General features: G+C 39.1%; 2 protein-coding genes across 2 annotated transcripts; both read left to right on the top strand.

The window, feature by feature from the left end:
* Positions 1-179: 179 nt before the first annotated feature.
* On the top strand, positions 180-5,315 carry si:ch73-109d9.2 (zinc finger protein 239). The gene is made up of 4 exons (XM_005470027.4): positions 180-1,456; positions 3,187-3,320; positions 3,626-3,722; positions 3,873-5,315. The coding sequence occupies exons 1-4, from the start codon at positions 1,192-1,194 to the stop codon at positions 5,039-5,041; spliced, it is 1,665 nt and encodes a 554-aa protein (XP_005470084.1). The 5' UTR covers positions 180-1,191; the 3' UTR covers positions 5,042-5,315.
* A 2,788-nt stretch (positions 5,316-8,103) lies between these two features.
* On the top strand, positions 8,104-14,054 carry LOC100697879 (zinc finger protein 37). Its single transcript, XM_005470026.4, has 4 exons — positions 8,104-8,973; positions 9,074-9,216; positions 9,451-9,553; positions 10,498-14,054. Exons 1-4 carry the CDS (start codon positions 8,670-8,672, stop codon positions 11,697-11,699), a joined length of 1,752 nt encoding a protein of 583 aa, XP_005470083.1. The 5' UTR covers positions 8,104-8,669; the 3' UTR covers positions 11,700-14,054.
* The last annotated feature ends 597 nt before the right edge of the window (positions 14,055-14,651 follow it).

The following is a 14,651-nucleotide window of genomic DNA, read 5'->3' as shown; positions in this document are numbered from 1 at the left end:
ATCATTGAGAATGCATCAAGACAAACTTATTTTAGTTCATGCATAACTTTAATTTATTCCATGTGCTTTTTTTATTTACTCTTATTTATTGATTTACTTACTTTTACTTACTCATCTTCCTCCATAAGTAAATGAACTGAACTTTAAAATCGTAAAGAATATTTTCCAAATAATTCATTACTTAGACTTCATATCATCTTATCTGTAGCATCCTCTTCTGTCACACACACCCTCCGCATGTCCTCCTTGACTACTTTAAGGAACCATCTCTATAGTTACTATCCCTCGTTTGTATATTAATAAAATTATTTATTAATGACTGCACTGCAATTTTCAAATTTTGCAAAGCCTTTCATCAAGCCAAACTGAACCCTTTCATAGGCTGGTTGTGCAACCCATAACATGTGTTCATATGCTAAAACGGTTCTCTTTCTAATCTACTTGTTGTCTAAAAACTCACACAAAAAGCACGCAAGCTACACGGAGAAAACACGTTTCACTTCCTGTCTCATAAGTGAACGAGCTGAACTTTAAAATGCTAAATGAGATTTAACTGAAGCAACAAAAAGGTTTAATTTGGATGTGAAAAAGTTTATTTATGTAACATTATCCTAATATGACAATACTTCATCCACTACTGTCATTTAAGCACATTTCCCACTGGAACCAGTTCTCTTTTCTTTCTTCCGTAGCATGAAAATTGTTCCAGTCGACGACCCGTATTTAAATACCGGAAGTGTCGTTGTTTACGGAATCGGGAGAAATGTCATAACGCAGGAGTAAAGCTAAGCTACTGAATTACTTTTTCTACTAAGTCTGAGTTCTAAATATACGATATATAAAGAATGCGATCATTTATGTTAAAATTTTTTAAGCGAGCTTATGTTTTTTAAAAATAAATAGTGTCCAGAATCCGTTAAACATAATCAGAACTAATGGAGCGAGCTAGTTGCAGCTAACTTTAGCATGACACTGTTTAAACAGCAGGGTTCATGAAAGCAACCAAACTGTAAACTCGGACAACCGATACAACCCATAAATCATTAACTACACAAAAAGCACGCGTAAGAAACGGACACAACTACCTTAGGGACACCGACTTTAGCTGTAGCCAGTCAACAACAACAGCCAGTGATTTTTCCTCCTCCTTTTTGGTTCATTAAAAAGACTTTAAGCCAGAGCGCGGTTATAATGGCGGAGACTATACTAACGTTTCAGTCACAGCTTTCTGGCGTCATGGAGACGGTGTTCAAGGCTGCTATGTATGAGATCACCCGGTTGGTGGAGGACAGTTTTTTGGAAGAGGTAACGCGGTGCCGGGAGCAGGTTGAGTCCCTAAAAAGACGACTGAAGTGGTCGGAGACTCGTCGCAAAGAACGAGAGGGAGACTGGAGGGGGAGATGCATTGACTGTGGAAAAGTCGGGATATCCAGTGAGAACCAACCCAGAGCCTCAGGTGGGTGTTTCTAGGGTTAGTCGTCAATTTCTTTACCTGTATTTATTTTCTTAAGGCTAATGAAAAGTTAACCTTTCATTAGAATTAACATTACATTAACAATTTCCATTAGGAACAAAACTAGGTGTATAAATATTGCAAACATTTTAAGAAATATGATTATTTAAGTATTTGGGGTTGGACTACTCTACCTCAGGCCACAGCTGTATAAATGCAGCATATGCAGAATACATTTTAAAAACCATGTGGTTGTTTAAAAATTTTGCCCGGAAATAAATGTACTTCCAGTACATAAACTTGCATTACATATTCTTTAACCTGCATTATTCACACTGTGGTGCCTGACTTCTGCTTATCTTACTTGTGTAACTAGTACTTATGAAGCCAGGTTGGAGAATTTGATCACAAATGAATAAACACTTTCTGTCTGCGTCATTAATTACTCCAGTTCAGCTGTTCATTAACACAAATAATATTGAGCCAATCACATAGCAGCAACTCTGTGCATTTCGGCATGCAGAAATGGTCAAGACAACGGGCTGAAGTTCAAATCAAGCACCAGAATGTGGAATAAAGTTAATTTAAAATAGTTTGAACTTGTTATGGTTGTTGATGCCACACAGGCTGCTCTGTACTTTAGAAACTGTTCTTTTTCGTTGCAGCTGAGATTAGACAACAGTGAATCAAATAGTCTCTCAGTGTAAAAGCATGGCTCCATCCTGCCCTGTATCAGTGGATCAGGCTGCTGCTGGTGGTGTAATGGGGTGGAGACTCTCAGACTTATGGTGTGAGAAATATGTGTTGAATCTGTGACCCTGACTTCCATGCTACCCAAAGTAAAAACATGCCGAAAACCAGGATGTCTCGAAAATTCTTCTTATGAAACTATTATATATATTTCAGTCCAATCAGGGGCCCTTTGCTGTGTGTCTTCCCCCACTCTCGCTCTCCCCACCTTCTTCTCTATCAAAATAAAAGCAAAACACTCACCAGAAAAATTTAGTTTATTTGCCAGAAACAGGTAAATAACATTCCAAAATCAAAAAACACTGTTACCTTATCTACTTTGCTTTATAATTTAACATCTATTACAAATTTGAGGTGTTCAAAAAATGCACTGAGGAATGGATCATCTGCCCGGATTGGCTTTAGGAGATTCATAATAATATGGTCAGAAGGTGCACTGTCAGTTTCATAGCTGGGCCCTCTCCTGCTGGACATAACCTCTTCCACTCACTTTAATAGGGTAGAAGACTCACATCCATTTAGACCAGCACAACAAGATGCTAACAACTTTTTCTCCAACACAGTAGCACTTACGGAATATATTAGACATTGTGCCTTCAAAGAAAGCATCCTCAAGTTGTCCTCCCGAGGACTACAATACATCTTTTCACAAGTCTATACAACTTTGTAATATACTGCTACATGTCTTCCCCCAAAGAAGAAATCTATAATTCTATTTCTTGTGGGTTTCAAGAGAAACATAATCATATGTTTCTTTTGACTATGTTCATAGCCACATATTCACATATTTCTCTAAATTTTCACTAAACACCAAAAATTGTTTCCTGTTTTTTTTTTGCTGCTTAAAGAAGATTGCCTTTGAGCTCTAGCAATCTTCTTGACATTATATGACTCAACTGACCTTTGCTTTATTTTGTTTTCTAAATCTTTGAAATTTAAGAAAAGCCGTATTCTCTAATGGAAAGAAAATCTATTATTTTCAGAGAAAAGCCTGAAACAGGAGACTGTGCTTCATGAAGAAATAAATAGTTCCCAGGGAGCTGATGGATGTACACCGAGCCACGAGAAGGAAGGAGAGGAAAAAATAGAGCCCCAAAGTGCCACAAAAGCAACACAGGTATGATATTTTTATTACATTATACAGCTTCATAAACTTACAGAACAAAAGTTTTGTATAAAATGTGTGTTTAAGCCACTGCAGGGAGTGTGATAAACCGAGGAAACAGGTATAGGTAAACTGATGAAATGTGATTTCTTTCTTCTTTTTTTTTTCTTTTTTTTTTTTTGGTGGGGCGGGGTTCACTAATGCTCTCTTGGTGACGCATGCACCATGAAAATTGAATCATTTGTATTGTTCTACTTAAGGCAACTAAGGTAAAATCTGATGGATTAATGTTGCCTTTCCACTTTTTTTTTCCCCAGTTGTCAGGTATTCAAGGCACTGGACTGTTCAAGGAAGAAGCTCTTCAGATCCCACCACAAAATGATGAGTCACAAGGGTGGCACATCAGCTTAGATGGTAAGTCTCTGTGCAAGTACATACAGAAAATTTAACTAATTAATTTCTTGTTAATTTTTCAAGTGCTGTTCAAATAGAGACAACACAATGTATGCTGTACATTGAATGCAGTGCTGCTATTTTAACTTTTTCTCACTACTTGTGTTTCAGAAACAGATGCGTCAGCTCTTCCAGGACCCAGTAAACGTTTTAATGACCAAAAGATCCCAAAGTGCCAAGTACATTGGGAAACTGGATTTGAGCAGAGAGCAGAATCAAACCATGATGGACACTCGGGTGAACCGTCTGAACCCCTGTTCCCAAACAGGTACAGCATGGAAGACTTAGATGGCATTGACAAGTCTGGATATGGAGACACCGGAATGATAGACATGGGTAATTTTGATGGGATACATTCACCATCGCACCTGGGCAAAGATCTGAGTTATGTGGGCCATTATGATGAGGATGTGGAAGCACCAGAAGGAGCTGATCATCAAGCTTACCAAACAGGCACTCAGCGGAATAGAAAGGATCAGGAAGGGTCACCCTCAGATTCCCCCTCTAGGACTAACATTGATGTAAGTGGAGAGTTCAGCTGTTTACTAATTAATGAGGAAGGGTATCTGCAGGACACAAATGTCTTGTACCCTGAACAAGTGTCCAGTGATTCAGGTAGTAGATTCAGCTTCCGCGGCCAGGGTATTCGCATTGGCCCTTCTCTAGACAGCACTGAGGATATGTATGAGCCCTCAGATACGTACAGCGATACCTTAAACTTGGGACAACAGATGCAACATCAGGCAACAGTGAGAGGAGCAAGGAGACACACTTGTAACCAGTGCTCCATGTCCTTCCCCGATTCTGCTTCCCTCAAGGCTCACAAACACACACACAAAGCCACTGGACAAGGGCCCCCATACTCCTGCAACCAGTGTGGAAAGACCTTCACTCAAGCTTGTCACCTTAAAGTCCATCAAAGGACACATTTAGGGCAGGGGGTTCACCTCTGCAGCCACTGTGGTAAAGGTTTTCCTTCATTTTCTGACCTAAAGGCACACAAATGTGGTCAAGTAGGGGACAAACCATATTGCTGCACAGTATGTGGGAATAAGTTCAGTCGTCTATGGAATCTCAAGTTGCACCAGAGAATTCACACACAGGAAAAACCTCATCGGTGCACCATGTGTGACAAGAGCTTCACAAGAGCAGACATATTGAAGGTTCACCAGCGTACCCACACAGGGGAAAGACCATACTGCTGCACTGTTTGCGGTCTCAGCTTCAAACGCCTAGATCATCTGAAATCCCATCAACGCAAGCACATGACAGATCTATAATTCCTTGGGAGAAGAAGTATCAAATCATTTAATATTATTTGTGGTATCTGAAGATTTAAGTGAATATTTATATTAATGAGCCTGTGATGGATAGATAAGGTCTATCACGTTCAGTTAAATAAGTCTTATTTGTAATTAGTTACTGCTGCATATTTTATACTCATTAAAAATATACTGCCTTGGAGTATAACTGAAAAACTTGACCAACAATATCTTTGTGATTACACAGCTGATTAAAAATAAAACTGGCTTTAGATACCATCGTTTGTTTATATTCTTGTTTCCTGAAGTTAGTTCTTGGCACATACTTCCTAATGACATCCACCAGGTAGTAATGGAGCTTTTAATGTTTTGGGTACTAATGTGGGGCGGCATGGTGGTTATCACTGCAAGAAGGTCCTCAGTTCAATTCCACCATCAGCAGGGGTATTTCTATGTGGAGTTTGCATGGGTTTGCGTGGGTTCCTCTCCAGCTTCCTCCCACAGTCCAAAGGCATGCAGATAGTGGAGATGGGTAAATTGGAAACTCTAATTTGCCCATGGCATGAATGTGAGTCAGAATGGTTGTTTATGTCATTGGTTCTCAAACATTTTACATCATTCCCCATATAGCAGGAAGATATATTTTCACACTCCACCTAAACACAACAAAGAAGGAAAAGCCTAGCTGCAACTTTATTTAGATAATAAACTCATTCACAATGAGTCCTTCAGTAATTTTTGCGTTAAACAAACAACTTTCATTTCAAACAACTATTTGTAATTTTTGTCACTATACTGCTTCATTAGTCTGCAACACCTCTTCAAAAAAGCAACCAGTTAAACAGAATGTGAACTTTGCCAAACATGGAAAAATACAGTTCAGTCTTAGTCTTAAAAGACTTTTTATTTAAAAAAATGAAAAAAAGAAAAGAAATCCAGAAACTTGTTAACAGAAATGAAAAATATATAATTTAGTGTGAGTTTAGTACTATTCACTTAGTGGCTGCAGTGAGCCTGTTTTTGACTGCAGAGCTGTGGCGGGGGATGGTCTGTGGGGGAGGCGGATGCACCTGAGTGGCATCCCCAATCACGTCTCGCCGGTTTAAAACAGAATGAACTAGGTCCTGTTGTCGTTGATGTGTGTAGGCTGTAGCCGAAAAGCTGCAGCTGCGTGTGTAAGTTGACAGCCACAATAAAGAAGTGTACTGAAAACTGCAAACGTGGTCGGGTCTCTCGTGCCCCAATCCTGGGTTTCGGCACCACTTTAAACGATGCACGACAGACCTAACCACATGTTCGCAGTTTTCAGTACACTTTTTTTATTGCGACTATCAACTTACACAGACGGCTGCAGCTTTGTACCGCCGTAAAAGGGATTCCGATGTTAATCATTAGTTCCACATGACTTTTCTGCCAGGCAACTTGCGCCCCACCTGCCACACACTTTGAGAACCACTGGTCTATGTGCTAGCCCTGCAACAGACTGGTGACCTGTCCAGGGTGTACCCTGCCTCTTGCCTTAAGACAGCTGGGATAGGCTCCAGCCCCCCCGCGCGACCCTGAAAAGGATAAGTCGAAGAGATGGATGGATATCAATGTGTACTTTGTTCTGTTTCTTGGTCAATTCACCATCTGTGTGGAGTAAGAAATTATATAAACATCTGTAGTTAGGTAGACTGAGCCTAGCATAAGTCTGACCTCAGCTTCTCCAAATGCTTTATTTGATGCTGTAAGATCTGGTATTGATTGGAAAAGTCAATAAGAGCTTCTAGATTCACAAAGAGTAAAGAGAAAAGGTTTACTCAGGAAAAACATAAGATGCAACATGTGTGTGTGTTTTAACTTTTATTGTCTAAAGTTAGCTACTAAAGAGAATCCAGTATGACAAAATAAGATTTTTTTTGTAAATGTTTGTATATAATAAAGAGCTGTACATATAAAACAATTGACAGCTGATAGATACAGACTCAAAGAAGATGTTCTGCCCAATATTTAAAATAGACACATTTGTTGCCTTCGCGAAGTGCATAAAAGAAGCAGAGATCGCAGAATAATACTTTTTAAACAGGGGCTTTTTTCCTTCAACTGTCACTTTTGATTGCTCCTGAAATATAAAGTCATACAACTGATGAATCTTTTATGGTAAATATAACCATCCCTACCACACACACCAAACAGCACTGTGATTCAGACAGCAGCTAAATAGTCTTGGTCCCATGTGTATTAGCAGTCTGTGTTCTCAAAACAAATTCAGAGGTACTGTTTTTATAGTTGAAAAGTCATGTTGCCTGTTTACTGCCTAATGAAATCTAGGGCCTGGTACATGTAAATATTTCTTTTTAAAAGGAATACAAAGAGTGCAATCAAATTACTTTGATTCGTTTTATAGTTATGATTTCATTTGTTTACCTTATGATTTTATTTTGCTGTTAAAAAAACGTAATATTATTATTAGTATTATATACACTGGCATTTTCCTTAAAGACATTTCCACCACAAGGTGGTACAAATTGGTGCATATTATCCTCACAAGAATGCTGGAAATTTTTCTAATGCTCAAAGGTTTGTTGTGGGGATATCAGACAGAGCTGTAAACTCAGTGAAGTAGATTTAATTCAAGGTCTGGACTCAGGGAAAGGCCTAAAGCAGGCAAGTGGGAAAAACCACTGCCTCTTCTGTTTGTGTAAAGAAGTTTAGCTACATATTTAATTCTCAAGATACAAAAAAACTGGAATTTCAACAACATGTCTTAGATTTTCTACATGATAAAGTAATAGTTTTTTTAGTAAATGAAAGAAGCGTGACTCTTTGGCCTAAAATTTAAGAAATAATGTGCAAAAGAAGAAGTTCTGTTAGTTCTCACTGCCCATAAATTCTATAGTAGATAGTAAAAAACTGGCGATTTTCTGTCATTTAATTCAAAGTCCAAAATTTTCACTCTCCTTCACATTTTCAAACGCGGTCCAGTCTGCCGGAAAGAAAAAAAAAAAAAAAAAAAAGTCCGCAAAACGGTTACAAGTTAAAACTGACTGCCAGGTGCAGCCTGATGGTTTCACTTTAGTAAAACGCGTTTCGTTTTATTCTCGTCTCCAGTCGAGGCCACCGTACTGCGTTGTGTGTGACGCCACGAGCAAAAACAAGGACCACAGGCGAGTGATGAGTAGCTAGCTCCGTTCAACGCAATATATCTTATCTAAAAAGCTGTTACAATTGAAAGCAAAAACCCACGCGTGAAACATCTCGACAATTAAGATTTCACCCCCGATTACAGTGTCTGTAGCACTAGTACCGGAAACGATAGCACACGAATGCTACCGCTAAATATTAGCTGGCTAGCTGACAGTTCAAATCGACGTCTCATATCAGTAAACATCGCGTTAGGCTGCTTTTTTTTTTTTTTTTTACCATTAATAATGTTATTAATAAAAGCTTATCCCTGCTCACGAGGAATACCGACAGCGGAAAATTGGTGTATTGTTGAATAGAAATTGCTCAACGGTTATGGCCTTCAGCTTACACTATGTAGCAGGATTTTCACAATACAATTTAAAAAAACATCAAACGTCATTCTCCTGCATTCATTCACTAAAGCAAATAAGCCCTGTGAGTAACAGCTAATAGACAAGGGAGGCTGATAGAGTGCATCATGTCGGACCTGGACACCCTCATAGTCACCTTTCAGACCCAGCTTTCAGATGTGATGGAGACTGTAGTGAAGACAGCAATGTTTGAGGTGACCAGGTTGGTGGAAGATGTGTTTTTGGTGGAGGTGAAGCGCAGGAGCCAGGAGATAGAGTCCCTGAGGATGCAGCTGCAGTGGACTGAGAGCAAATTCAAGGATCAAGCAGGGAAAGGAGGAGGAAAGACTGGAAGGAGTGTGCACTGTGCAAGGCATGGTGTGGAACTGTCCACTGACACTGCAGAAGAAAGGCCTAAAGACCATCAGGACGGTAAGAAGAAACAGACGTAAAATGAATTTTATATAGGTCATGGGATGCCCTAAACATTGTAAACACTGCTGTGTTTCTGTTTTTTTTTTTTTTTTTCAAGAACAAGTGAGGGGCCTCAGTGTGAAGACAGAGAGTGACTCTTTTGAAAGATGGACAGCAAGCTGCAGACTAGAAGTCACATCAGAGTCGCTACCAGAGGCAGACAGTGCTACAGCTGCACAGAGCCCTGAAAGGGAGTCAGAGGTGAGCCAGATTAAATGACTACCAGAGCAAAGTTATGATGTTGTACTGACATGAAATGATCATCATCTTCTTTATGATGTATCTGTATCTTATTGGATGCTTCTGGACACATTTCAAGTGTTATAAGAGCTGTAATGTTGTATAAAAAAAACAACAATATCCATAATGGCTCTATAAATTGGTGAAATGTAACCAGTAGATATTCACAGTATTTCATGCACTGTATGTCTTCAGGCAGCAGAAGAAAAGGATGTGAGATCAGCTGTTGCTACGAAGGAGGAAGAAGTTAGTCAGCCATCTTGCTCTTCTGTGCATATGGGAGGGTGGAACTGTAGTGGTATGTATTGTTAGTATCTTATCTTTCTTTCAGTCTGTCCATAGTAAAGGAACATTAAGCATTATTTATTGCACAAACACATACCCTCTCGACCCTACCGTGTGCCGTGATATAGCTCTCTACCCCCTCAAGCAGGTGTTATGGTTGACACATTGCTTTACAATTTATTCTTTGCTTTAGGAGAGCTTGACTTGTTAACCTGAACTCAGTTCTGCTCAATATTCATTTTCTTTTTTTTTTTTAATCTCTGTGGCTCCTGGGGAAAATTAATTGCCAGACAAACATTGACCACTAGGCAATTTTCAACATCCTTTGTTGTTGTTCAAACCCCCCACCCCAGTACATAACAGGTTTGTGTTGCAAGTAGGCCACTTTAACATTCAGACTCTTTTACATGAAGAATGTTGAATTAAGCAAGACATTTTCTCAGAAAGGTGTCACTTGGATTGCAGTTGGTGTTTTTCAGCATTAATGGTACCTACAATGATGTGCATGCTAACATACGCTCAAATAGACTTTAAACATCTGAAAAGTTGGGAAATTCCTTCATTACAGCATGCAAAACATTAAACATAACCTAGACCAGAAAAGATTAGGTTTTTTTCTTCAATAAGCCTAATATGATAAAACAAAGTAGCTAATATAGGGTAAAAATCTTAATGAAGTACAATAGAATATAATGCAAGTAGTAGGATATAATACAACACGTTAGTACAATAAATTCAATAAAGTAAATTAGAATGAAATGGCTTTTCAAATTTAGCAGATGACATTAAAGTGACTGGTCCCTATCTCCAAAATGAATATAGAATTTTTGTTGTCCACTTTACCTCAGTGCACCTAAAATGAATTCAGGCCCGAAAGAAACAATAACATTGTTGCATTTTTTATTTATTTATTTATTTTTATTCCCTTAATTAAAAAGAAAAATCCTTATTTTCTAGATGAAGAGGGACCTGGATCAGACAACGAGAGTGGGACAGTTGAGGTACAACCCAAACAGACTGAAGAAAACAGTGAGGAATTATTGAGAAATGTTATGAAGAAAGACCCACAGATAGCTGCTGGTTATGGCTTTCCTGAAGACGGGCAGGAAAAAAACCTGTCTACAGATCGACCGCGTGTTTCATCTTTGGAAATAGATACCAGTTGGGCTGGCTTGACTGTCACAGGCGCTGAGTTGTTGCAGAATACCAGACTTGGAGCTGAAAAGGAACGTGATCCAGTCAGAACTAAAGCAGAACATGAGCTGTCTGATTCTGTCAGAGCGGACATTCAGGTTACCCCAGGCAGAGATAAAATTTCATCCTCAGGGTCCCCTAAGGCAAGACTAAAACACAGTGATGTTTTAGGCCTGACTATCAAGAAGGAAGTCATTCTTGATTCTGATGGATGTGAGGAAGGCGAGCATGTAGAAAAGAAAATAACAAACTCAGGTATGTCCTCTTTCTCATGTTCAGTAAAGCAGCACAAGGTGAGTTCAGAAGCACACAGACTAAACCGCATTTCTCAAAAAGCCGCTGTGCAAGAGGTTATGAAACTACATTCCAAAGCTGGTTCAAGTTTCAGATTGCAAGCTGCTTTACAGCATCTCCACCGACCAATGAAAAAGCCCTCTCACACTCCCTCAAACAGTAATGCTGCTGCACTGTCTATAGCTCCCTCTCAAGTTGTAAACTTAAATAACCTTCAAAGAATTCCCTCCACATCCAAAACATCTCCTGCTGTATCCTCAATCCAGCGAGTTCACCTGGGTGACAAACAGACGTCGACCCTTAACCGAAGTGGAGACTCCTGGGTCAGCAACAGATCCCAGCTACATCCTGCAAACTCTCATCACGTCAGTCCCGGTACCCATCCAGACTCTCAGTCTCACACCGCTCCTAGGCACCTCCTGCGCTGTGGGCAGTGTGGGAAGTGCTTCCCCCACCCCAGTAACCTGAAGGCCCACCTCCAGACTCACACAGGTGAGCGGCCTTTCTGCTGTTCGCTCTGTGGCCGGAGTTTCACCAAGCTGAGCAACCTTAAAGCGCACCGTCGCGTCCACACTGGAGAGAGACCATACTGCTGCTTGGCCTGTGGCAAACGCTTTACCCAGAAATGTAATCTCAAACGCCACCAGAGGATCCACCTTGATGTATGTTGATAGACATCCAACATATATGAGGAAAGGACAACTTAAATATGTGTATTTCTTTAAGATGCTACAGAGCTATGTTGTGTTGCAGTACAGTCTGTGTGAGGCTTTGCCGGCCTTCTTTTTGTATATTTATCTTTTAAAGTGATTGTCCTGAATAATTCTGTGCATTCCAGAAAGGTTAATCTAATAACATATAAAAATTTTTTAATGTTACTAAAGGATGAAAAACAAGAATGTGTCGTGTCGTTTACCGTGTGCAAAGATAGGTCGGTTGATACATTTGGTCAGTAAAAGACTGTGAATATGCATATTATCGTGTTGTGCCAACTGCAGTGTGCCTGTGAGCACACAAGCACTTGTCAGCCATGGATCAGAGCCTACATTTATCAGCTGTAACATTTATTCAAACTGGTAAGCCTAGCTCTAAAAAAACTTAAAAAAGTATTTTCCTTTGCAAAATACTACAAATTTAAACAGATATCCACATAACACTGAAATTGGTTAAGGTGCAGTAGTTAATGTCTGCAACAGCAACTTATCTTGCTATACCTCTCCTTATGCCAACTTTGTATTAAAAAGAAATTACTGGTCGCTGATTGATGTTTATTGATCGGTGCTTAAGTTTTGTTTTTAATAAGGAAAATTACATCATAAAGAAAAAGCTTATGACTGCTCCCTTATTTGTAAGGAGCTGCTGCAGCAGATGGAGCCACATATTTGATTTGGCACTGAGTTTTAAGCTGGATGCTCTTCCTGACGCAACCCTCCCAGGGATTTGTGTCTGCTCTCGGGGATTTGTGCCTCCTCCCAGTCTTGTACCGGGGATGTTTCATGTTGAGGGAATATGTTAACAACGCTGCCCTATTGATTGCATCATAAAGTAAGAAAAGTTGCGATTGCCATAATCTAGAAGAACATCCATTTAATTAATTTTTAGCATATAATTTTTTAATACAACAGTTTATTGCCTGCAGAGTAAGCTGATAAATGGTTCCAAGTTGTTCTTTACAACTTGTTTCTTTGGTGTTTTACTATGAATTTTAATAAATATAGGCCCAAATCATTTGACCTAAGAATCCTCCCTCCGGTAACGAAACAGTTTTAATGTAGATGCATCCTTTTTTTTAATCATAAAATTGTACAATGATCGATGATCTGATTGGATTTATTTCAAGATGCAAAGATTTCTTTACCAATGTCAAGTGCTTCTTTTGAAAAATTATGTATCATAAGTGATGACTACATTCATATTTAAATATTCATTAATCGTATCTGTTTAAGTAAAAAAAAAAAAAAAGCCTTAAAATAACCCTGATATTAAGGTTTTAAACAATATTGCAGTATCTTAATTGAACACTTGGTGTCATCCTTTCACCAAACTTATTGTGGCAACAAGGACCTTGGCAGAGATTTTTTTTTTGAGGATTTCGTATCCTCTTGTCTTGCTTCTAATGTAATAATGGAATATAGAGGTGCTCTCAAAGAAAACCCCTCCATTAGAGTAACAATCCGTAGTAACAAGTGTCTGTAAGCACTGTTTTAGCTGATCTGTGTGCCCAGACCTGTGTGTGTTACATATCTTACACTCAGGATTAGGCTTGATGTGTTGTATCTGTAAAGTCAGAGCAGCACTGTGCAGGTGGTACAACCGATAACATTTTAATCTTATTTTCAAGGTGAGGAAAAAGCTAGCAGAGGCTGATCTCTTTCTCTGTGTGTACATGTATGCGTGTGTGTGGAGAGAGAAAATGTGGATTAAAGCAGTGCTTCTGTCTACAGATGGTATCTTTCCTTTTTGATGTTTGAACCCAATAACAAGAGAAGTTATCTGTGAGGTGTAATTAAGAAATACCTACTTAGCTGAATCTGCAGTGAGCATAGTAGATAGTCCTTGCTGTTTGCGGGGGTTTGTGAAACTAGTCTGTTTAATGTGTGCGGTGCTCAGTATACGTAAATATTACTGTATGCATCGTGCAAACATTTACCTCCTGCCTGTGCATTTCAAACACTCTTGTATGAGTCATCGTTTTGTTTTAATTCCATCGCTGAAGCGGTTTTTCTGAAGATGTTTATTTGGTAAAAATAAAAAAAGCAAACACAAAAAAGACCAAACCACAATTATACTTTCATTTTCCCTTTCCTGCTCTCTTTTGCACTTTGATTTGAACACGTTTCCCTTTCTTCTGAGACTCTTTCTGGCCTGTCAGGGAATCATAAGCCTCACTAAGTCGGGAGCCTTATGAAGAATAGGAAGCTGTTTTTTTGTGTGCAGGTTGGTCTTTCTGACTTTTTCTTTGGCGACATCAGAAAGCCACTTCAAGCTGGGATGCTGTTAAGCTTGATTTGGCTTAAAAAAGAAAACATACTGTAAGAAAGGAGGAAATTTTTGGCACCCCTCCACAGAGATTTTGTTCTGAGCCAAGACAAGAATTATAATACAGGCATTTTTAAACCAATTTTGTTAAGTGGAGTTTCATTTATTCAAGCATGAAATACATTTTTGTTTGTCCAGTAGTCAGAAATAGAACATTTGTAATCACTCCCACCAAGGCCTGTAATGGTGGTAATACAAGGAAAAATGTGGGCTCTCCTGCCACTGACTTTAAATGCTTAAAACACTATAAAGAAATCATACCGCAAGACCTGCAGTAAGTTGATCTACTGGAAATAAAGTCATCACTGCTACTGTGCTGCTATTTCTTTTAATGTTGTCACCTTCCTATTCCTAAAAGGAGAGCGATAATAATTTCTCTATATTTTTACTAATCAATAGCTCAGTCACACTAGAGCAAAAATAGGACAGAGACCGATGGCAACTAGAAAAAATCAGGGATGGCCTGCGGATTTTATTGAAATTCTTCGCACTTTGCAAACAATTGCAAGTTGTGTGACAACCAGCTGGTTCTTTAAAGGCTGAGCGTGCAACACTCTCCACCTGTGGGCAACCACTTTCAATCT

Source organism: Oreochromis niloticus, linkage group LG6 (assembly GCF_001858045.2).
Source record: "Oreochromis niloticus isolate F11D_XX linkage group LG6, O_niloticus_UMD_NMBU, whole genome shotgun sequence".
NCBI lineage: Eukaryota > Metazoa > Chordata > Actinopteri > Cichliformes > Cichlidae > Oreochromis > Oreochromis niloticus.
Note: the sequence above shows the minus strand (reverse complement) of the source record. Positions and strands in the feature narration are given on the sequence as shown.